Source organism: Phycodurus eques, chromosome 20 (assembly GCF_024500275.1).
Source record: "Phycodurus eques isolate BA_2022a chromosome 20, UOR_Pequ_1.1, whole genome shotgun sequence".
NCBI classification, from domain to species: Eukaryota; Metazoa; Chordata; class Actinopteri; order Syngnathiformes; family Syngnathidae; genus Phycodurus; species Phycodurus eques.
In genome coordinates, this window is record NC_084544.1 from 9687705 (window position 1) to 9713700 (window position 25996).

The 25996-nt window shown below is 43.0% G+C and overlaps 1 protein-coding gene across 1 annotated transcript; it reads left to right on the forward strand.

Annotated features, from left to right (window-relative positions):
• The first annotated feature begins 1325 nt into the window (after positions 1 to 1325).
• On the forward strand, positions 1326 to 21717 carry pals2b (protein associated with LIN7 2, MAGUK p55 family member b). The gene is given in 14 exon segments (XM_061664970.1): positions 1326 to 1461; positions 10772 to 11020; positions 14490 to 14590; positions 15045 to 15197; positions 16321 to 16473; positions 16576 to 16803; positions 18034 to 18165; positions 18243 to 18339; positions 19408 to 19476; positions 19547 to 19708; positions 19785 to 19903; positions 19905 to 19988; positions 20386 to 20514; positions 20668 to 21717. Coding segments are annotated over 13 exon segments (1734 nt in total). The 5' UTR covers positions 1326 to 1461; positions 10772 to 10890; the 3' UTR covers positions 20845 to 21717.
• The last annotated feature ends 4279 nt before the right edge of the window (positions 21718 to 25996 follow it).

Sequence of the window (25996 nt, forward strand, 5' to 3'; positions counted from 1 at the left end):
AGGGACATTTTAAATTGTTTAGACATAAATACATATTTGAAAGTGGTCACCATCAGTCTACACCATTCATTATTATTAGGGTCACAGGTGACCTGAAGCCTATCCCAGCTAATTTGGAGTAGGAAGCAGAGAACACCCCGGACCGGTCACCAGCCAATTACAACAGTGTGGCCAATCCCTTTGGTAAAAATCTAATCAAGCAATTTTTATTTCAAAGTTGAACTGAGGAAGTGATCCAATCCATTTTGTATCGCGCTTGTCCTCACTTAGGGTCACGGGCGAGCTGGAGCCAATCACAGCTGAGGCAGGGTGCACCCTGGACTGATCGCCAGTCAATCTCAATCAAAATATTTCAACCACTGTTCCAACATTGACTGGTTCTTAGTGCCAGAGGCTGAGGAAGATGCAAGCAACCCAAATACTCCGCACACAGCCGACAGTACATAATTCACATCAAACCAAGTTGGGACACATTGTAACTTCAAGTTGTACCCTCTATCTGTTTGAAGTGTAGTGTACTCTTGCTCCCGTTATTGTCGTACCCATACTGTTTCTGTTGCTCTAAGCGACAATTTAGTGTATGGCTCCCTCTGGTGGTAGATAGATAGACACGCGTAGAGATGATAGATAGATAGATAGATAGATAGATAGATAGATAGATAGATAGATAGATAGATAGATAGATAGATAGATAGATAGATAGATAGATAGATAGATAGATAGATAGATTACAAAATTCACACTTGTATTAGTAATGTAGTATAAGTAGGTAAAAACAAAGAGCAGCATTGAAGAGGGATGGAAATACATTTAAATGTAATCCAAACAAAAAGGAATGTATGGTAGTTAATGTAATTATGCTACTGTGATATTTGTAGTTAATAGCTTTGAATTTGTGTGCCATTTATACAGCGATAATTGAAATGAATTAGAATAAAAAAATCTGATATTACATACAACAACTAGGCATTGGCTAAAGGCTTACAGTGCAAAATGAATTACGCAAATATAATGCATAATGAGGCACGAATATATGCGTCGATGAGCTGGATATAAAATATTTATCAGATCTTTAAATGGACGGATGACTGTGATGCACTTTCATAGACGACGACAAAGGTAAAGAGATATATACAAGGTACAAAAGAGTCCTGAGCTTTCCTGTTCACACTTATTGTCATATTAGCTTTGCTCAACGTTGTTGCATGCTCGAATTCAAACGATTTTTCGCGCATATGTTGAATGAACGAGACTGAGTGAAGGTGGAGCCTCGGCCGCTATTGGCCCGTGCTCCCTGTGACGTCACTGCAAAGGCGTGGCCTATATGTGTGATTGGCACCGCGTTCTCTTGCCAGTCTGTTGCGGGACGAGGACGGAGGCAGCACAAGGGGGCTCTGACTCGTCTGAGTGTCCACCCGGGACCTTTTGGCGAGCTATCGTGAACTCACACGCCTGTTAAAGGTAAGACCGAGTTCATTTTGTATCATACCGTCCATTGAATGGGAATAACGCGGACAGTTTGTGGCCGTGTGAAGAGTTTGAGGGGCGGGTTGGTTGGTCACGTGAGCAGGGTAGCTGTCATTATGCGGCACGCGGGCTCGGATGGATGTGTGTCTTTTTAGTCCGTGGGGTGAAACGCGGTGACTGTGGGTCGTAGTTGGTACGCGTGCGCGCCACAAAGGCTGTCCGGATGGATGAGTAAAAAAAAAAAAAAATGGCCGCACGTATGGCAAGATTTGGGAGAATGTACAGCTGTGACACCCAAAAAAATTAATACAAAAATAACTTTTAAAGACTTTTGAGTCGACATAATCACGGAAATGCATGCGCTTTTTGCATTATGACCTTTTCAAAGTTTCCAACTAGTCCAAGTTGAATTGCGAGGATTTGGCTTGCATGCACTAGTCATAATAATATCAAATCAATTTTCCCCATTGAGATGAATTGAAATTACATGAGTCTGTTTCAGCCCCCCCCCCCACCCCCAAAAACCACAGCAATTTTAAAATGTATTTTTCATCAAGAAAAATCATACAGAATTGTATAAAACATAAAAACAGAGAATTAATGTAGGGCTCGGACTCACCCTCTTAATCCCGATTCGTTGTTCACGTTGACAGTAAGGAATGACTTCCGAATCAGAATCGAATCGTTACTCCTTGTACTATTCCGAAATAAAAATCCAAACTGATTATTTGAAAACTATCAATTGAACCCGAAAGAGAGAACGCTGGCTCGTTTAAGCTTCGCTTCTACCTCTGGAAAAGTTTTTGTTTTTAAGTTTAAAATGGGATACTTTAAGCAGGGTCTCCTGCCATACCGGGGCCAAAGGTAGAACCCGGATTGGTTTTGCGCTTCTTGTTGCCGTAAATCCTCACTGACTGGAACCAACTGCCTCCTTTCTCACTAGCTAACTTGCAGTTAGCTGGCTCGTCATCTGCCGCGGTCGCCGTTCGCCTCCGACCTCCTCTGTGGCGCTGCCATGAACAACCACGCAGCTCCTCAGGCTCGGTTATTGGACGCCTCCTTCCGCGGAGATCTCGGTAGAGGGCCATAGTCAAAATGCCGTATGCCATAAAAACAGGCAATTTGTCTCTTCGTGAGCTCTGATTGTGAGTTTTGGCCTACTGTCGCTCCTTGTGAGTGTTCTCATTTCGTCTTTGTGTGTTTGACTGTTCGTACTGTTCAATAAATGGCTGAAAGCGCATCGGTGAGTGTCGCTTCACTTAACTCGAGCGGCGCCATATCTGAAGCTCGCAACACAAAGCAAAAAAAAAATACAAAAATCGACCAAGTGACGGCTCATAACTTGAAAAACCCGCAAGTTGGGGCACTCGTAAGTCAAGGGACCACTATAAATTTTGGTATTTCCTCAATCTGTTTAATGTGTTAAAAATAATCCTGCGTGCAGCTGGCAAGCAGTCGCTTAGTTCCCGCTCTGGCTTGTCCAGTGAACAAGGAGACCCTATTGATTCTTTTGTTGCACTCTCCCCTGAAAGGGCCGACCCATAATAATTGACTAACACGATGTCAGGTCTAATTCATATGAGCATACAGGAAACGGTCCGCTGTGGTATGTGGGTGGCAAATGAGCAATTGGCAGCCTTTTTATAAGCTGTTTAGCCCGGCCTCATGTGACGAGGGAAGCCCATTTACAGATGCAACCTCCTTGGGGATCCTTCTTGGGAGGGGCCACCAGGCCACACTAGAAGGGAGGGGGGGCGCACTTATATTCTCCAGTATATGGGGCTTCTCGTCTTCCCTTCGATCTTACAATAGTCTAATCAGATGAGCTGAATCTAATAGAGTGGAGGAAGGAGTGTAGACAGTGCATTAGGGTATATGAGTCTCTGGACAGGGAAGCCCGTAATGACCTATGCCAGGATCCAGCATGACCTTTATTGCTCTGCAGGGGTGGAATAAGACCCATTTCCAGACATCTCAGCCCACATGCACTTTGCATATTAGTTCGCGGCAATGCGACCTCAGATGGCGTATTGTAACTCTCTTTTGACAGGCTGCTGCATAAAAAGTTTCTAAAATCTCACACTGGGCTAGAGTCTCCTGCCCGAGTGCCGACTAGAACTAGGAAAGGAGATCATGTCTCCTGTACTAGCTTTACAGCACTGGCTCCCTAGAAAATGTGCCTGATTTAAACTCAGGGCAGCACAGTGGAGGAGGTGTTAGCACATCCGCCACATCACAGTCCTGAGGTTGGAGGTTCAAATCCAGGTGTGTTCTCCCCCATGTTGGTGTGGCTTTTCTTCAGGTACTCGAGTGTCCTCTCACATTCCAAAAACGTTTAAAATGGTCCTTAGGCGTGAAGGGTTATGTGCCCTGCGATTGGCTGGAGACTAGTCCACGGTGTGCACCACCTCTCGCCCAAAGTCAGCCCGGATATGGTCCAGCTCACCCGTCACCCTAATGAGCATTACAGAAAATGGATGGATGGAGTGGATGAAGTTAAGCTTATATTTAGCTCTAAATGGCGACCCGAATGAGGATAAGCGGTCCAGAAAATGGATGGACAGCAGCATTGTATCTTAAAAGAGAATTGAATTGAAAATGACTAATTTTGTCAAATAACTTTTTGTGGACAATTAAAAAAAAATAATTTGGTATCATTTAACCACTTATAAACACACACTGTGTGTGAGACACGCCAAAATCATAAACATCCAATAACAAAATGGTACAAAACGAAGGAGACCTTTCATTGTACTGGTTGGTATGTGTTCAGATGTTTGACCACTTATAAAAGGACCTCAGAGTTGAATTATTCTGCTACATTTTCATAATGACTGAGTGATTCTGATGAGGACACCAAAGGCACTTTACACTGATATCGACCCAGATAGAAGGCCCAAAACACAGAGGCATAAAAGGAGTGATTCAACCTTGCCAGCAAACAACATGTATCATCAGCCCTCCCTGCCCGGCTCCTCCCTATCCTGTTAACACATCAGCGACTCCCCATAGTGGTAATTATGGAGTGTCTGAAACTGCTAGAAAACACAACTGAATAGCGAAGCCGCGCTCAGAGTGAATTTGTCAAGTGACGATGACGAGCGTTGACTGAAAATGTGAGTAAAGTGATAATACCCTTCTGAAAATTGCTGCAACCTATTTTGCTGATTCACCAGGTTCCATACATGGCCGTGGTCTTAAAGGGCCACTGCAAATAAATATGACGCATATCCAGCTACTTCTAAGGAATATCTTTGTTTGGTAAGCCTCTATGATGTGCTTTATGCACGGAGTTTTACACACCTCTTAGGTTCATTCCTATTTTGATGTATACAACCTGACAAGAGGCTCAGTGTGGTTTTCGTGCCAAAGTAGTAGTGGAGTGTCATGTGATTCGATCCTCACGAAGCTGCATGACAGAGCACACACACTCTCCACCGGCATGAATGTGAACAAGGAGAATGAGGTCATATTCACTTATGTTGAAGGAACCGCACTGATGCACGACTAAAAATGTAGTGGGGAAAATGTCTGCACAGCTTTCATGCTCAAATTGGACTGTTTCTCATTGACGTGCATTACTACGCCTGCATATGTTCACAGGCATGAGCAATGCACTCCACAAACAGAGCACGAACCAGAACACAATTTTTTTTGTCATAATTTCAAATTAGTTTGGTGGTTTGGCTTTTGTATCACATTTTGTCATGTTTTCATAACATGAATTAACAAAAAAAAAACATAACTCCATTGTTTCATTGTATAACATAATTCCATTAACACTGATGCAATGGCGATAACCGGTCAACGCGCATAGTTATGGTTACAGTATTATTATACCATCATTTGCAATGTCGGCCATCTTAGGGGTGACGGCGTAATCCTCTTACTGTGCGGCTGCGTTAACTCGTGGAGTGACCTACATAGGGTTAGTGTGGAGACTGAAGGAGATAGATGGGCAAGAGGCGGGAAACCGTGGTCGGGTAGGAATCAGTTTCAAAAATCATCTACTATATTGTACAGTATATAGCATAGGTTCAGCCGTGTAATCTGATGTGATCCAGGACAAGAGCTGAAAACACATCTGCCGTTATTAAGATGACAATACTCAGGCTTGACTGACACTGTCAATGGTGCACCTGTTGTGGCCCAGTGAAAGGATGTAATCATACATAAAGAAAATGAAGAAATACGGTCAACACCCTTCGAGTGAAGTATCCTACGGAACGTATGTAAATGTGCATGAAGGCACACATCAGCAAAGAGCACTGTATTTCTCCGCGGACTGGCTCGACACAGGGAAGTTTATAATTGCTTCTCCTGGACCAAGCCCCCTCAAGCGACATCTGGACTCCCGGGATGCACAGAGCTCCCTGACCTTCTTTGTGATTGTCACGTCATTGCGAGGAAGCGGGAGTGACAGATGCTTTGAGAGCCCGTTGAACCCACAGCTCTACGATGTGCGCAGGCTTAAGGAAAATATAAGATGGTGTCAGGCTGTGGGGGGAAAAAAAAGAGGAAAGCTGGATCTAATACTGTTCTCCAGTTGACATCTTAAAAGTCCCAAAAATGTGAGCTTGAGATGTTGATTTAAGAGCAAAACTGGGGAGGAATACAAAAGACACTGCCTGGTGATGTCAGTCCCTGCTTTTAAATTTTACATGTGTGGGACCTAAGTATCAAAAATGAATTTGGGGGGAAAAAAGCCCTGCGAGCCTTTATAATCCCCCATCCATGACCTGTCTATCATCTGACTGCTTCCTGGGTGCTTTTGTGGCTCCTCCTTCCCACTGGGCCGGCCAATAGCAGCTAGCGTTTGAGTGACCACTTCCTGTCCAAGGGTGGGGGAGCAGGAGGTGAGTTTGTGACAGGACAAAAAGGAGTCCTGTGACTCTTAAGCACCCTTTGTTGATGCAATATGAATACATGACGCAACGGCTTTAGTTCTATCATTTGCTGTGTTTTCACCCCACATCTCATTTATAAGCTCTTGGAATGTATACATACATATTGTGATGTAATTGTGTTGTTTCTAGAAGAAGATTAGGGTTCAGCATACCAGACACTGATGTATTTTGCAAACAGAAGCTCTGGAGTCGCATCCCAGTAACATCTTAGACGTTGGAATTCGTATGACATTTTCTGGCAAAATTCGCCTTTGTTTTTAAATCTCGCAAGACGGCGCAAAAAGCATCAAAGGATTGCCTTGGCTTGTGTTATAATTGTTGTTGGGCTTTTTTTTGCGACACTTATTCCAAAGCATCATCAGCATCATAGATGACGACAAATATCTTTTCAAGCATTTCGGCATAACTTGGTCTTATTCTCTCATCATGAATCAGTTTTGGATAAAATTTTAGATCCTCTGAACGTTTCCTTCCCTTCCCCTTTCATACATTCCTCGGACATAAGATTGCAAACCCTCCTTATGCTTCTCGGCGTTTCACCTCCTTTGTCTGCTCTTCCTTATTGTCAGGCCTTGTGGTTGGTTCCACTGCTGCTTTTCGGTGCGGATGACTTGGCAAAGAATTAACCCTTGGTAGCTTTTCCCTCCATTAACATTCTTCCAGGGGCTATCTTTCACTTCCAGCAAGTGTGGCGAGCCTGATCGTTGCGTAATGAATCGACCTCTCACTCTCTCCCTTACAGCAATACTCAGCGAAGGAGTCATGATCTCCAATATGAAGAGACAGCATGGTGCAAGTAGAGGAGAGAGCTCCTTCTGTGTGAAGTAATCACATGTAAGCCTGGAAAGTGCAGGATGTTGACAAGCCTTGACTTGACCTGGACTTGTTTAGAGTCAAACGCGAGGAGAACAATGCCAGTGTCATCTCCTCTTCAGCATTTATACCACCTGTGACTGCTTGGACTGTCAAAGTAGAAAGAGAAGGTGTTTGAAATTAATGAAGCATGTCAAGAGGATAATCACTTTTGTAATGGTCTGTTTCACTGTGTCTCTTAAGAGCAGCAAGAATGAGAGAGCAGCTTTTTTTTTTTTTTTTTTTTTTTTTTTTTTTTTTTTTTTTTTTTTAAAAGCAGTGATGAGGTATGTGGAGAAATAGCCTACGAAATGTGGCTTTGCTTCCTAATGTTGATTTAATTTCCCTCATGGGAGGTGAATTAAGTAAATAATCCCTTTTGAAATTAAGTTGGAAATGTGTTTATTACAGTCTTGTGAATGCAGTTTGCAGTGATGTATTCCTCTGCATTATAGAGCGTTGTTTTTACATCATATAATATTTTGACAGGCAGCACTGAACTAGTGATCAGTATGTCTGTCTCATAGTTCTATGGTTTTGTTAGAATCTCAGCTCTAGTCTTCCTTTGTGCAGTTTGTATACCGCATTCTAAAAACATACATGGTACAGTAGGTTAATTGAATACTATATTCTCCATGGGAGTGAATGTTTTTTTTTGTCTATATGTGCCCTGAGATTGACTGGAAACCGTCCAAACTGTACCCCAGCTCTTGTCCAAATTGAGATAGGCTTAGATAATCTGTCTGCCTTGCAGACGAGAGGTCCTGGCTTTGAATGTCGGCCCGAGCCTTCGTGTGTGGCGTTGGCATGTTCAAAGGCTTCCAGCGAAAGTTTATCATCCTCAACAACATGAAATCGGTACGGCCAAAGCTTCATCTTTTTCAGAGAATCCGCTGAATCACAATTTTTTGAATGACTGGTTCCAGTCCGTCAGTTAGAATTTTCCTGACTTTGCTTCAAACGCCTGCTCTCGGTGTTTGATGTTTCCATCAGTGGTGGTAGTAGCAGGCTTTCCACTGCGTGGTTTGTTAACAACAGAGAAACTTGCCATGAATAACGTACATTGTTCTACACGTTGTAGCAGTGTGTCAGCTGTAATACATCTCAAACTGGTGCTAAACTGCATTCGGGGATTGTAAAAAACTTCTTGTCGGGCTACCATGGCTACTGCCCGAGCCATGGTCAAGGGTATGCTTACAAAAACCGTAAAGCATAAGCTGTCCAATGCTAAAGGGTTCACGTCTGTCCAAATGATACCCGAAATGAAAGGAATGGAAAAAAAGATGTATCGTGAATTTTGGGACACCCTGTGTTTTAAATGAACAGCTCTTTGATTCACGCAAAACTGAGCATTATTATTTCACAGTCACAACAATTTTAATATTGGATGTCCTTATCTTGTGCAGGCTTACCTAACGGTAGTGTATATGTGTGCTTATACACATCCAAATCATGATCAAATAGGACAAAAGGAATGCATACTGCTGTTTTCCTGGCATTCCAATATAAGTGATCACATACGTCTCTAGTGGCTTGCCAACTGGTGATGCAAGATTCTCAAAAAAAACCCAACAAAAAAACGCAAAGGCTCAATGAAACTGAATGGTTGGGTGCAATAAGAGCAGCCTTGAGTCTGTGGTGTCCTGCAATAAACCGTGGCTGGGAGACACGGAGATGAAAGAGTCATCTATAGGGCGAATGAAACAAGTGGATGTGAGGAGAGAGGACAATTAGGTTTTATGGATTCTATTAGTATGGAGCCACTAAACCTTTCTCTTGCTCCACTTCTTTGCGCAGGCTTCGACGCTAAGGGTGTTTCTGGAAAAAATACAACTGCATCTGCCTCTCTAATGCTACTACTGCACATGGCAGATTTTCAGGAAAATGTTTCTATATACAGACATGGTTTTATGCACTTAGTGGGAGAACTGCCTGACAGATTTATTTGATGTGTTTAGTGTGAATATTAGCAATAAAGTAGTGTTGCGGGGTTTGCTTCGGAGACCGCACATGATGTTCATTTCCCTTTTAACAACGACATCGAGCCTTAAATCTTATGAAGTAAATACCAGACGTGGTCAAAGCAAACACTGCCAGCAGTGTAGTGATTGAACATTGGCGATAGCGAGCGAGCAAGGCAAACAGAGATTTGTAATCCTGCGCTTTTGTGGTCGGATTAAAATCCGACGTTGAGGTTGGGGGAGGGACTGGTCAAGTTGAGGTTCTATCAAAGCCTGTGGCTGTGCTTCTTGCACAGCTGTGTCTGTATGGGAGAGGCTCTAAAATTGTCCCAGGCTGTATTGGGATGACACAGCCTCGCTAATATACGAGACGACAGAAGAAAATAATGAATGGGCATGCATGGTATCCAAATAGTAAAGTAATGGCATGCTAAGAATTCTTCTCAGTACAACCCGTTGTTAGTTTGTTTTGATGTCCCAGCACTGCCGCTTGCAGTAATAGCACGAGCCTCATATAAAAAGGCTTCCAAAAGCATAACAAATTACAATCAGATTAGATGGATAAGCGGTACAGAAAACGGATGGATGGATGAGATTTCATTGAAATAGAAGTGTACAGTATGTACAAATTCCAGAGGATTTTACATGTTAAATGGCATTTATTGAAAACCTGCATACCTACCCATATATAAATATCAGTTAAAACATAAGATCATTGTCAGAGTGATAGAGAAGGTCCACATCGCTCAGGATTGTGAGTAATAACAACGTTGACGCTTTGAAATCTTAGATAGCTGAATGTATCAAATGAGAAGTGGATATCCTTCTTTTGGACAATTTTCAATAATTTGAGCGCATAAATAAATAGATGAACGACAAGATGACATGGACGCACTGCCTGGAATTTTACCCCTCGATGTCCTCCCACAGACCCCAAGAGCATGTTCAATTGCAACCTCATAATCCAGTCAGCAGCTCCTGACATAGCAAGAGGCACATTGATATGACATGTAAATGGGAAAAACAAGACTCATGACTGCTGTTTAAAGACCCATAAACACAATCTGTACACATAGTTTGGTCTGCGGGGCTCCCAATGGAACATGCATGGAAGAAAAGTGGAAGAGACTAGGAATGTAGGGTCAAGCCCCCCCCCCCTTCTGTAGCACTTATGTAAGATTACTTACATAAAAACACTGTGTCACTATGTCTAGACAAGTGGGCACAGCACCTGAACTTTGGGTGGGGTCGTAAGGGCAAAGAGGAGGAGGGATACTCAAGCAACCCCTCAGCACTAGGAGAAGATTGGGGGATTATAAATGCGTATGAGTGCGTGGGGCGGAGGGTTTTGGGAATTAAAGAGGTGGAGGGAGGAGACTGACAAGCATTGAGCACATCTGTGTACGCCATCCAGCCTTTTCAGCCTCTTTGCAGCTTTCATGCCTGTCTCTCACAATTTATGTTTACAAAAAAAAAAATGTAATTTGTCCTCTCTCACCTCTTGATATCCAACCCATATTAATCCCGCTCTATTGTTGCTCTCTTTGCCTCGCTCTCTTCCTCCCTTCTTTTTGGCACAAAGAGGCGGAGTAGTCAAAACCAGGCAAACGGACCAGAGGAGAGGCGTACAGTAGTTGCACAACTGCTGGTGGTTCGCATACGTCTGCCAGCGGGGAGGAGGAAGAAGAAAGGAGGGCTCAGCGATGGTCACGGCCATGGAGGATGCCAATGTGGCTCGGACAGAGGAGGAGGCGCAAGAGGTGACACCCCCGCCTGGGGTGGACGTGCCTGCGGTGGTCAGCCAGGCCAACCAGGAAGCAGTTACATCTGGAGGTGAGAAGGTTTTGAGGGGGTTATAAAATCATCTACAGACGCTCCTCTGGACATTTACGGGTTGTGTTACTTATGATGGACTCTAATCTGATATATGTACAATGACACCCTGGTTTTCCTAAATTTCCGTATGATTCGGTTTTCAATTATTTTTTCCCAGTTTTTGTACATCCGCTGGTTTTGGTACAGTCCAAAATGGCAACGTTAATTGAGTGTTTTCTTGCTGAGGTGAGTGTCACCCCGCACGTTCATCGGACGCAGTTCAGTTTTTTGTGCTTCAATAAGACACGATGTCGCCGGAGGAAGTTCCCTCTGACAAAGAAGACTGGAAACTCCATATAATTCAAGAAATAACTCATAGTAAAGTACAAAAATGGCAGATTCCCCTTCCAAACAAAAAGAGAACAATCCTCTGTCCCCTCCTCACTGTCTTTCATACGTCATTAAGACTTTTCAATAAAAGGTAAAAGTGATGTTTATTCATACATTCATTCATTCCTCTTCCATTCCGCTCATCCTCACAAGGGTCGCAGGCGTGCTAGAGTCCATCCCAGCAATCTTCGGGCGAGAGGCGGGGTACACCCTGAACTGGTCGCAAGCCAATCGCAGGGCACATAGAAACAAACAACCATTCGCACTTACGGGCAATTTAGAGTCCTCAATTAACCTAGCATCCATGTTTTTGGGCTGTGGGAGAAAACCCACGCAGGCACGGGGAGAACATGCAAATTCCACACAGGCGGGGCCGGGATTTGAACCCCGGGTCCTCAGAACTGTGAGGCAGATGTGCTAACCAGTCGGTCACCGTGTCGCCAAGTGATGTTTAATGTTAATTTATTCATTTGATCAGTCATTTATTTCACATTGTTTTCTGTATGTTAAACTATAGTTATTCGCTATAAAATGTATTTTTGGGTGTCTAGAATGGATGAATTATCGGGAAATATCGCTTCAGTTGACGTAGGAATCAATTTTGAGTCAAATGTTGTTGTTTTTTTTGTGACGCGTTAATCACGAAAACCGAGGTTCTACCATATTTGGTGAGAAACCAGAGCGACACCACACAATAATCAGGTTTCTTGGTCTGTTCTACTGGGATTTATCACACTCACCTTAACTAGTTCCTTACCGTGGAGCATCTAAATTGGTATTGAATACACTATAAGTACTTGGACACAACGGCCTCATACCTACGGGAAATGAAAATGGAAGTAAATATGGACTCAGTCCCCGCAGCTACAACTCTGTTTGTGGAAGACTTTCTACAATATTCGACAGTGTGTCGGTAGGAAATATTGTCTATTTGAGAGGGGTTGGCTTGCAATCATTTTCTTATGTAGCGTTTATCCCAAACATGTCTAATGGGATCGAGGACAAATGCATCCACACAAAACATCAAGCGTGCCATGGTGGACCTTCTCTGGGATAGAAAAGGGCTTTCTCCAGAACTGTTCCTGGAAGGTGTCGCACTGCTTTGACCACAAGCAGACTACAGAGACGGAACTGAAAACCAAGTAAACCGGATGAATCTACGACAGGGGTCATCCCCATTGTAATTTATCTAGCGTCTTATTCAGGCCAAATTGAATAGATTGTTGAGGGTGGTTGAGAGCCAAGGCTAGCTAGCTCACTCCCATCTCTTACTGGATACAAAAGCATCCAGTGACTTCCCGTTAGGGTGAGAAGTGAACTCTAGAGTCCACGTGGCAGCAAGGCAGAGGACAGGATTAAACCAGCAAACATTCCCGTGGTCAAGGACACACTGACGCTGACCCAGTGGATAAAGGTCAAAACAGTTTACACAAATACTACCAATACAAAGTGGGATCCTTCGTGTGGCGATCGGTTGAATTTGATGTTTTATATTTGAGGTGTGTTAATTTCAAAGTTATATGTAATTTTAAGCTCAATGATTCATCTCCAACTTTATTCATAAGTAAACTTTTGCAGAATGGGGTAGCAAATTACTGGTCGTACCCTGGGTAATTGTGAGTGAATGAGTGGCTTGCACTATAATGATTGTTTTATGTGTTGTGTTTGCGCCGTGTTTATCCTGGCCTGTGAAAGGGTCTGACAAAAAAAAACAACAACTCAATATCAATATTGGAAAGCTGAAGGAAGTTGGAGTGTGGAATCTAGTGTTAGATCATGTTTCTTTTGCTTTATTGCGTTCTCTGGGTGCACAGTAAAAAAAAAAATTTCCCCTAACAATCCACAACTCTTTCATCAAGTGTGGCTTTTTGTTTGTATGAATAACTAGCATGCGTCTATATTATCTGTCAAGCTTTTTTTGTGTTTGTCAAATACATTCTTTGAATTTCAATGGGTTGTTGAAATGTGAACGGCTAACAAATGCTAACAAGAATACACAGTATGTTTGTTACACATTTCTAAGCCATTTTATATTAGGTAAATCAGTACATTTATCACTGTAATGCAGAGTAGTTCTACAGCAGGGCAAACTACAATCGCAATTTAAAAAGAAAAAATGAACGACATATTATTCAATGACTACCACTATAATAGGTATTTTCAAATGGGATATCATGCTTGCTCCCTTGTATGAATTTATGACATAGGAACATAGGAAATGGTGTTTCACCACCAGCGGTAACTGGTTTAGTGACTGAATAAGATGATACATAATGCTGCTCATCGGATGTCTTGTGTTTCATGCCCAGTCTAGTTCCAAATGTGTCACAGCCAGGGGAGCAACTTTGTACAGTGTGACTTGAATGGACAGATTACCTCCCACACACAGTAACTGAATAAAGACAAGATGCACACGCGTGAGCTGTAAGAATCCGAAACAGGCTTAGCTGGCCTTCAAGACTACGCGTATCAGCTGATTGATGTTTCACTCATTCGGATGCTATTCTTCATTCCTCGGCTCCCTTTACTCTCTCTCAAGTCTAACTAATATTATTACTACTGTATCTAACTGTACTTTTAGGGTTTAGAAGTTATTGTCACTGTGGTGGTACCCGGAAATGTTCTACATTTTCACTTGACAGCGAGATTGCACTTTGACGACAGAATACAGTCCTACTGTACCCAAATACTGTACGGTACTTACACAATGAAGTTTTAACATTTAAAGGCAACATAGTAGATCTTCATTTTGAATAAAAGTAATCATGCGCTGTTGTGCTCCTTTCTCCCCTTCAGATTTTAAGTGACGTCTCTTTATATAGCCTGTTCAAGCCGGGACATTTTCCGTTGTTCTGTATAAAGCGGCACTGACACCGAAACGCCCGCCTGAAAGCGACGTCGTACCACATCTAATTGTCTGCTTCCGGGAAGTTGTGTCGCTGTGTGCCCAAAAGTAAAGGTGGCTTAATTGCGGCTCTTCTGTTACAGTTGTGTGATGTGGCAGTTTTGCGGGATGATTATGCTTTGTTTGCTTTTGAGACCTAACTAATGCAACTTGTCTCTCTCTCTTCCTTACCTTATCTTGTCTCACGAGCAGCCATGCAGGAGGTGTTGGATAATCTAAGTGAACTTCCCGCCACCGGGGGCGCCAAGGACATCGACCTGCTCTTCCTACGCGGGATCATGGAAAGCCCGATTGTACGCTCCCTGTTAAGGTAGCACACACACGTAGCTGAGGGCGAGGAGACTAAAATCGCAAGCTAGCCCGCTTCCAGCTGCACTTTGGTTAATGACGTGCTTGAAGGTGCGTAAGGCTTAATCAACTAAACGCACCGTGATTGGAGCCTCATCAAGTTCACTCATGCTGCCGGTGTGCAACTTAAGCGTGTCGTCTGTTTATGGGTTGCTGCTCTTCTTCACACAAACAAACTGTAGCCTTGCCATATTTTACATACGGGGCTTAAAGAGCCAATTCATGCAATTCATTAAGTCATGCTGAAAATGTACTTTTGATCTGCACCATACGCAAGGTGGCCAATGCACCGCTTCACATTTGCTCTTCCCAGGCAACATTCCAAGACTTGACAACAATAAATCAAGAGCATGAACTCTACAAGAGCCAATCATTCCTGAGCTTGCGTATTTCTCTCAGGCTCACGAACAGCTGGAGGAGGTGAAGCTGGAGGCGGTGCAGGACAACAATGTGGAGCTGGTGACGGAGATCCTGGGCGACATCAGCGGCCTCGAAGTTAGAGACGACAGCGCGGCCGAACTGTCCAGGATCCTGCAGGAGCCACACTTTCAGGTGGGCAGTGAGACGCACACACACAGTCCTGTTTTTTGCGACTAAGTGTGCTCCTGATTAGAGAGCTGGGGGGGGGGGTAAACGCTCGTGTTTAAGGGTCACATTTGATTTTTCGAGCGGACGGATGGCCCAGGTCATTATTTATTTGTAAAATAAATAAATAAATAAAGGCATTATATATATATATATATATATATATATATATACAGATGTTTATTTTACATTTTTATTTTGTTATTTACAATAAACCAATGAACCAATCATTGCATCAGATAAATGATTCTGCCACGAGCCATGTCATAGCAGTCGCTCTGCAACGACGAGACCAAAACAAGTGCGACGAAGAGATGTTGGTTACATAAGCTGCAAGATAAGACCCTGTTGACCGAGTGAGAGCAGCAGAGGCAGCAAGGCAGGCAGAGAAGCCATATCGGCAACTGACGTTTTCCCCCACTATTTTCACAAATTATTCTGTTCAAATGTTGAATGGCTACGACAGAAATGTTGCTGAGATTGGACGTTAAATGGGCCAAGAATGTATCAAATAGATTTGCTGATAATCCATATTTGGGATTTTAGCCATTACATGATTAGTTTTTCAAGGTGTTGAGAAGGCACATCCGAAACAACAGCCTGATTCTCATCAGTCATGAGTCATTTATTTTGCATAAGCAAGCCATAGCGTTTGTTGCTAGCTTCGGTAATGCTTCCCAGCCTCCGTTTATGTGGAAATGCATAAATATGAGCTCGTGTTGAAGCTTGTTATGACACACTTAATCTTTCAAACTGGTCGTAATACTAAAGTACTTGAGGTTTTAGATTATCAGTTGAACGAGACATCACGTCACGCTGCCTCAACATGGCAAATCTCTATATTCTACATATAAATCTAAGCAATTGAACGTCTGCACAAACGTTTGGCATCACATCGAGCTTCATTTGGACGATCTAAATTATGAAGTTATTATTAAGAAGCTCCCTGTAGCAGTGGTGTAAGAAATTAAAGGTTTCACTAGCCTTGACTTCCACAAGCACAGACCAAAAACTCCAAAGTGTGTTTATAGGTTACATAATGTTAAATAATTTTCCTTCAAGCACTGTCCCTTTGTCCTTTTCTCCTCAGTCCCTCCTGGAGGCGCACGACATGGTGGCCTCCAAATGCTACGAAGTCCCGCCCCCTGCCGAGATGGCCAATGATGCCGCCGTGAACAGCGCGCTTATGCAGGCAGATGCCGTGCGCATGATCGGCATCCGAAAAAAGGCCGGGGAGCCTCTGGTGAGCCCAGACTGAGTGTGTTCGCGACATCCTTGTGTGGCTGAACAACCGAATCTTCGCGTGTCAGCAAAGATCAAGTCGAACCTTCGTCTTGCCTTTCAGGGCGTAACGTTTCGCGTGGAGAAAGATGACCTCGTCATTGCGAGGATCCTCCATGGCGGCATGATTGACAGGCAAGGACTACTGCACGTGGGCGACATAATAAAGGAAGTGAACGGCAAGGACGTGGGCAACAATCCCACCGAGCTACAGGAAATGCTCAAGGACTGCAGCGGCGGGATCACCCTCAAAATACTGCCGAGCTACCGTGACGCTCCTGCGCCCCCGCAGGTACGCCGATGTAATGAGTGGCAGATGTTGGCCAGTGATACCGCACTTGTGTCCCGCAAGCATTCCCACAATCCCTTGTACGTCAGAATGTGAACCCTATTAATAACACTCCACTTGCTATCTAGGTCACATGATCTTACATCTGGGAACACTGCACTCACTGGTATTCTGCTGTGTTCTTTTACTGATGCTCAGCAATTCTTAAAAAGACTTAATAGGAGCGGTAAACGCACGTTTGCATGCAAACATTCCTTCATAAAACATGCATGATAGGTTAATTGAAGACTTGAAATTGGCCATAGGTGTGAATGTGAAATGTGTGAATGGTTGTTTCAGAGTGTTTGTAAACAGTAGGTTGCCAGTATTCTTCTGGGTAGCAGATGGGTAGAACGCTAGTGACTACTGCTATCTGTAGTGATCCAGCCAGCTACTGTGCAAATAGTCAAAACCATCGCTGGTGATCTGAAACTGCCGGTAAACATAGTGAGAATTTCCAGTGTCGTGTGTGCTACTCATCAAATGTCAATGGAAGAAATGGGGAAAGCAAAACATAGCTGTAGGCCACTGCTGATGGACGACCGATGTGTGGTACCGCGTTGGGTTCATCCTCACTGCACGTTTAATTTGAGCGAACGCCCAGCGGAGTCGACGACAGCGCGCTAGCTGTTTCACTGTCATCAAAAGACTATGTTTGTGCCATTAATCCGAGCAAACAACAGAAAAGTCGAGCTCAAGCGACCATCTACAAAGACTAGCGGCTTGTAAGTCAAACAGCATCACTCACCAAATGAACCACTCAGTGACCAAAGTTAAGGCATTTCATTTCTTGCCATATCCTGAATTAATCAGCCAGTCCCTTAATGATCTTACTTACATTTGTCTGACTTACCACCATATGTCAATTTTTGAATCAACTTGCCTATTTAAATGTAAATTGGTGGTCAGCACTGGCACCTTCCTCGCGAACATTCAGTGAAGGCTAAAAAAACAACAAAAACCAATGAGAGAGCTCTGTAGGTTGGGGCAATGTATTTTTTATTTGATTTCTTTACTGGGTGGTTCTTCCTGCTTCCTCTTGCTGCTGATTTAATTGAATCAGACAGAGGACTTGCTCTTCCTGGCAAGAGGAAATCTTAGCGTAGGATGAACATCCATGGCGGGTGAAGTGTGACGACCATCACCGCGTCAACGTGCGAGACCGACCGAGTGTCCTGTAATCAACCCTCACAGGTCTACGTGCGGCCCTACTTTGACTACGACCCGGCCCACGACAACTTGATCCCTTGCCGGGAGGCCGGCATGGCTTTCAAGCGCGGTGACATCCTTCAGATTGTCAACAGAGAAGATCCCAACTGGTGGCAGGTGAACTCCAGTTCCCCTAACAAAGTGTTCAAAAAAAGATGACAAGGGACAAAAGTGTGTTCTGTAACCTCTCGTAGGCTTGTCACGTGGTGGGCGGGGCGACAGGACTGATCCCCAGTCAGTTTTTGGAGGAGAAGAGGAAAGCTTTTGTCCCTCGGGACTTTGATGGATCAGGTAGGCAACACATTTGGCTTCATTCATCTTCAAATTCGATTGTGGTTCCTCATAAAAGGAGCGATGAGCATGCTTTGAAGAGCTACGCGACCAAAAGCAAGAAGCAACCACAAGCCAAAATCATTACAACGGGTCCCCGGTTTATGGCCAAGTTCAGTTCCAAAAGGCAGCGACGTACCATGAATGTCAGAACACATCGTCGTCTATCATTTATCTTCGCTTACGCGGTAGTAAAATCATGATTACAGTCAATATTTGTATGAAAAACACTTCAAAGCCATAAATATAAAACGGTCAAATGAAAACCGGTAAGTCGAGCCATAACGGCACGTGCCTTCTTGTGCCACATGATGACATATTTTCTTAACGAGTTCATTATGCGCCGTAACCTCGTAGCGTATCCAGTTTTGTACCCCCTGTACTATATGTCAGCATCACCATTTGGAATACCATCTTTTCAAAGTTTTTTTGTTTGTTTCTGGGAGTTACAGCAGTTCTTTTTTTTTTTTTAAAGGAATGATTTATCATTTATAACATGTTTTGCTGTTATAGAGCTCAACTACTCTACTGCACACTATTGTAGGTGTCCTGTTGATAGAAATAGTCACTATGGTAATAGTTCATGCTTTCTAGCAGTATTTCCATGCATTGAAAAAACTGCCCAAAGGAAATGCAAACGTTTTTTTTGCATTGCTTTCTATTTTGTCGGCTTCCTGTTGCAAAAGGAGTTGACCAAAGCAGAAACCCGCTCTGAGTATGATGCAGTGCCACAGCATACTGCTGCAAACCAGAATAAATCTACTGTTAGGCTGAACATTATGTTCTTCGTAGAGGTAGAATTTGGAATAGATACGATTGTGCAGGTGGACCCAATGTTGTGTCAGTGACTACTCATTTTCAAACGGTTATATTGTCCCTTTTTCCAGTTGGATTAGTGAAGCATGCCATCTGGTGAGTCAAGTTAGGCCCGCTGAGGAACTTGAAGTGGTCCAGCTTGCCTCCTAGCGGCCAATTACTGCACAAGCACGGTCATGTGAGAGGCTCAAGCGTTCCATCTGTTTTTTTCAGGGATCCTTTGTGGCACCATTGCTGGGAAGAAGAAGAAAAAGATGATGTATCTAACCGCCAAGAATGCAGGTCTGGCTTGTCGCGTCCTTCTTGAAATCATAATTAATTGTTTGACCCTGACAAGAATGCTGTGAAATAGAGTTTGACAGGCACGAGCTGCAGATCTACGAAGAAGTGGCAAAGGTTCCTCCATTCCAGAGAAAGACGTTAGTTTTGATCGGTGCTCAGGGCGTGGGCCGACGTAGCCTCAAGAACCGGCTGATGGTCCTTCAGCCGACCCGCTTCGGCACTACTATACCATGTGAGCCGCCGGTACACGGCGTCTGTAGCTCAGCGTCGTACGAAGAGCTAACCGATCTGACGCCGTGTTGTTTAAGACACGTCCCGACGTCCCCGCGACGAGGAGCTGGACGGCAACTCGTACCACTTCACCTCCAGGGCGGAGATGGAAGTGGACGTGAAGGCCGGCCGCTTCCTGGAGCACGGCGAGTACGACGGGCAACCTGTACGGCACCAAGATCGAGTCCATCCACGAGGTGGTGGCCGCCGGGCGGACGTGCATCCTCGATGTTAACCCGCAGGTGAGAGAAAGAGAGTTTGAAATTGAAAATTGAAGCTGTAGGAATTATGTTGTATTCATTTATGGTACATTGATTTATTGCAAATAAATATTTGATTTAAAAAACATTTTGCTTACTGTATACAGCACAGTGGACCTCTGCATATTTGTGGTTCTGCATTTTCAAATTCATCTAACTGCAGGTTTTTGGGGGAAACCTACCCGTTATTTGCAGAAAAACTCACCTTTGCTGTATAAAGTTGGCCAGAACTGAGATTCGAACCCAAACATCAGATTTGTGAGCCAAATGCTGACCACTATACCCACCGTGCTGCCCCAATGTGAAAATTCTAAACACTTTAAATAGATAGTAGGTCTTGCAGTTTAACAGTGACGTCACTTCCTGTTTCTCCCTCCAGGCTCTGAAGGTCCTGAAAACGGCAGAGTTCATGCCTTACGTGGTGTTCATTGCGGCGCCCGACTTCGACACCCTCAAGGGCATGCATAAAGCCGTCGTGGACGCCGGCCTCACCACCAAACAGCTCACGGTACACCGAGCCCCATTTGGCTCTACATCGCATTTGAGTTTTAAAACGTGTAAAATACAATACTCACACAAAGTTAGGTATATCCCTTGGCCCTCCTTTGCCCACCCCTGGTCTACAACAACACATTTATTAACTTCAAGTCAATGTTGGCAGGACGTGGACCTGAGGAAGACAGTGGACGAGAGCGCGCGCATCCAGAGGGCTTACGGCCACTACTTCGACCTGACCATCACCAACGACAACCTGGACAAAGCCTTCGACACGTTACAGGCTGCCGTGGACAAACTGTGCACTGAATCTCAGTGGGTTCCCGTGAACTGGGTGTATTGAGGACACTCCCTCCCCCAACCTGGGCCCAAAAGAAGGAAGAGAACCAAGAGCTACTTCTGTTTAAAAAAAAAAAAATATATATATATATATATATATATATATATTCCTGTTAAATTTGAATGCTCTCCATTCTCTGGAGCACGCACGCCACGCAACGTTTTTCTACTTCGACTCAAAGGGAAAGAGTGCTTAGTATTTATTTTATAACTTTTTATGAAAGATATTTCTATACAATGTGGAAATGCAGCAAAAAAGAAAAGAAAATGAGGCATTCATTTATTGTAGGTTTTTTTTTGGGTGTGTTTTTGTGTTAAATGTCTTTGTTTCAGCTTCCCGTCTGTGTCGCATCAACTTGTGAGTTAACATTGACATAGGATGCATAATTTTTCAAATCAGTGGTTATAGTGGGAGTTTTTTTTTTTTGGTGTGTGGAAAAGTCGCACTCGTTCATGATCAAACACTGTTCATTTTTTTTAGTTTTTGTTTTACGTGGTTATCGTTTCTAGTGTACTTTTTTTGTTACCAATGATCCCGCCTGCCTGTCTGGAATACGTGACCTTCACACTGTCCTCAACTTAAAGCCAATGTGTATGTTTCATATATGTGAAAGTCGCACAAATTCTACACTACAACCTTAAGGGGAAAGTTCTTTTAGACTGCAAAAACAAAAATCATTCATTTCAGTTATGTGTCTTTATTTATTAAAACTAGTTAACATTTTTCATGTTTTTCCTTTTCTTTTTAATCCCGGTGCCACATTGTAGAAAACCTGCTGCCTGTTGAAAGTGTTCTCATAAAGCACCGGATTTTAAAAGAGTTGTTTCTAAATTTTTATCTGCAAAGTTAAGATGAATAAAGCCGATTGGATTGCAACAGTTGGTTTTACAAGCTGTTAATATAAAAACATGCACGTGATGGAGGCGAGGAGTGGAATGTCGCTGTCGCTACAAGGCGCTCGAGCCTCATAAGATTGTATTAATGACAATAAATCAATTAACCAATTATTTAATGAGATAAATTCATACAAAACAAATAAATACAAACAAGCAATTTGAAGGGTAAAAAAAACAGCTAAAATAATGCAACAAATATTTGGTGACTCTTGATAAAGTAAATGATTTGTGGGCCGGATTAAAGAACACAGTGGGCCATGTGTGTCCCGCAAGACCTACTTTGCCAACCCCTGTACTGGGAGGCAGGAGCCCCCTTTTGTGTCGACACAGCACATAAACCAATACAATACAAAGTATTAGGGCCACATTCAAAGAGAAAAAAACAAAACAAAACCATGAGACGTTTAAAAGAATACAGGTACCAAAATGATAGGGGGTTGAGTGAGGGGGGGGTTAAAAAACTCCAAACACTAATTTGTTTTGAACATTTTTTTTTTTATTATTAATGAATGTAACTTACAGTAAAAGACCAGAGCCAAAGAACTACATGAAGTGATACGTATTCACATTGTGTCCTAGCAGGGTTTTACAGCATATCTTGTGTTCTGTAAGCGTAAATGTCAACAACAACGAAACAAAAAAAAAAACGGGAAACGTAGGATAGAAATCAAAAGCTTTACAAACTTTACAACACCAAAAAAATAAAGGAGCTTAGCAAGTGGATGAAGGAATTCAAAATCAGCAATATATAAAGACATCCGTCCCCCCCCACCACCACCACCACCAAGAACAACCCCTCCCTATATCAGAATAGGAATGACTGCAAATTCACTTTTGACATGTCATGGTTTAAATAAGGGGGAAGAGAATACAATAGAACACAAGAATGAAGGGAGGTCAGAATTCCCACGGCTGTGCGGGCCGAGACTTTGGTTGCTTTCGTTATGGGTGATGTACAAATAACAAGAGCAAACAGGAAAATGGATTCCCTGGAATCAGCTGCACGACTGAATAGTGGACCATAACTAAGCCACTCAGAATACGAGGGGGCTACCTCTATTTTTGTCATCTTAAAGTACAGAAATGAATAGAGAGAGGACATACCTTTCAGATGAATACTGGTCTAAACCAAGGTTTAATCCTATTTCCCCCCCCCCCCCCCCCAATAAATAACCCATTATAGCACTGTTTTAAGCTTGGGTGCCAGTGCATCTGCATGTTAGTATAAGTAAATCATCTTCAATTCAATCTTGATAGATTTGATGGATGTTTGCACTTAGACCACTATTGCACTAAACTTTTACTTTCTTTACTTTATGACAGCCATAGGATGGCAGCCATAAAACGTGAAATCACTCCTGCAACATGACAAAATGGACTTAAGGACATAGACCACTATTGCACTAAACGTTTACTTTCTTTACTTTTTCTGGCAGCCATAAAAATTCAATCACTCCTGCAAAATGACAAAAAATGAGTTAGCCCACTGTAGTTCTAAAGTGGCTCAATTACACACGAGCTCCTTACGATTGTTGGTGAAAGTGAAATGTAGACGCCAACCAACTGTCAAAGAGATCTGAGGCTATTTTAAGCCAATGTTGCGCCTCTTTGCCGACAAAATCCCAGTTTTGGGGCTACAAAGACAGAAAAGTGAGGAATATCTGGTGAGGTAAAAACAGCACAGCCTGTTGAATTCAAACCTCCCAACGGGGGTGGGGGGGGGAACAAAAAAAAAAAAAAAAAAAAAAAGAAAATGAAATCTGAATTTTATTGGACATAATGAAGTACACTAAAGAAATAAGTCAATGCAGCATATATCAGGCTTATGAGGTACTTCATGAATGGATGTATAGAGCTATATATACTGTATATATAATCGCAACCTTTTTTATTTTATTTGAAGAAAGGTCTTATTCCTACTGATAGCGTATAATACCTCGTCAGTTCTTTCATTACTTTGCGGCCGACTTCAAGCGGGCCGTGTTTGAGACTGCTTCGAAAGTGCAAAACACAAATACTGATCGTTCTGTACGCAGCATCTATGGGGCGGGTTGCCACGTCTCCAAGAAAAACGGCAGACCGGCGGCGGGAACCGTCGGAGAAAGGCCCGGCCGGGGATGTGACTACTTACGACAACATCGCAGATGTTTCGTCGCGTTTACAATGGATTGCTCGGCTTTGCTGTAAGTGGTAATGGGTAGAAAACAATGTTTTTTTTCTTTATTGCAGTACTGGCTTGACTATGACAGGAAAGCTCAATATTGTAACAAATACAGAAGACCGTTACCAACACTGACTGGTATTGAGGCGAAAAGCCTCAAGATAAACGAACGATGACGCGCCTATAGGTTGGTAGATTTTTTTTCTTCTCTGGAAAACGTGAATTCCACCGAGCAGTCAGTTTGGTTTGGTCTGATTGAATTTTTATTGTAAAGGTATCAAAATATCAACATTTCACTGGAATACCAGTCGCTGGAGTAGCATTTCAGCGGTTTGTGTCGATTGGTCGACAGAGAATGTTATTTTTCCGTGTTGCAATAGAATGTACATTAAGTAGTTTAATTACTAAACGGAAAGTGTTTTTTTTTTTTTTTTTAATTTTACGCAATTTGTGTTGCTTGCTTACAGATAGTCACATAGTACGTCTTTCTGTTCAGTTGGTTGGATTTACACTGCGTGGTTCAATTGACAATTCTGATTTGTTGCTCAAGTGGCAAAATTGGGAAACAAAAATAAAAACATGGGTTTAAATATCTTTGGATCAAAATCAGGCCTAAACGTGGTTACAAAGTGAATACTTATCGGTAAAGCTACGAACAAATTTGTGGATTGACTCGCAAATCCCACTGAGAAGACGATCCTGAATCAGATTCATGAGCCAAAAACAAAATCGGATTTTATTCTGACAAACACTGCAATGCTGCCCACAAGTGCCGCCATTTTGACGTAGTTTGCATCGCTTCTGTGGATGTACACAGTGTACCTTCAGTGAGATCTAAAAAAATAAAAATTAAAAAAATAAATAAAAATAAAAAGCACAGCTCTCCGCTGAAGGAGCCTTGCGTTTAGCCTAGCGCTCCAATGAGCTGCACGGATAACATGGGAGGCCCACCACGTAAGCAGAAAAGGAGCCATCGCTGGAGAGGGGGATCGCGACACGGCGGCAGATTTCATGGGGGAAAGTCGATCCGACACAGCGTGAAGCTCGAGCAGCTAAGTAGCCAGCAAGCTAAGTAGCAGGAGGCTAGCTGGAAAGGCGGCAGCTTGGTCTGGTCCGCGAGGATTTATGGCACCGAAGAGCGCAAATAGATCCTGGATTCTACCTGTGGCCAAGGTACAGCGCAGGATGCTCGTTAAAGCAAGCAATTTTAAACTAAAAAGAAAAAGTTTTCTGTACAGAGATGTGGCAGATAAAAACGCGTCAGTCAACACGTGCCAGCATTCTCTCTTAGCGGTTCAATACAGTTTTCAAATTATCAAATTGGATTTTTCATTTGTTGGACTATTATTTTGTAATAGTACAAGGAGTAATGATTTGCTTGGTGACTCGCGGGTCATTCATAACCGTCAATACGAATAGCGATTGAGGTTTTAGGGTGCGACCAGGACTTAACAGGTACCGGTCAATGCGAGTGCGGCGTAAATGGCAAGATCGGCTAGAACCAGTGTATGTAAGCGAGTACAGTGCCGTGAAAAGGTATTTGCCCGTTCTCAAATTCTTTTTTATTTTATTTTGCAGTTTCCCCATTTTAAGATCATGAAACAAATGTAAATATCAGACAAAGATAACCCAAGTAAACATAAAATGCAGAGTTTAAATGGTGATTTTATTAATTAAGGGGAACAAATTTATTCAAAGCTACCTGGCTCTGTGTGAAAAAGTTATTACCCCCTTGTTAAATCGTGAATTAACTGCGGCTAATCACATTTAATGGGAAGCCGAGTTCATTTTCACTGACCGAACCCAAGCCTGAATACCTACAGACCCGTTCAATCAAGAAATCTCTTAAATAGAACCTTTCTGACAAAACGAAGTCAGCCAAAAGATCTCCAAAAGCTGCATCAAAATGCCATGATCCAAAGAAATGTGAAAGCAGATGAGAAATAAAGTAATTATCAGTCTGGAAAGCGTCACAAAGTCATGTGTAATGCTTTAGGACTCCAACGAACCATGGTGAGCGCAATTATCCAGAAATGGAGAAAACATGGAATCGTGGTGAACCTTCCCAGCAGTGGCCAGCCTATAAAAATTACCCCAA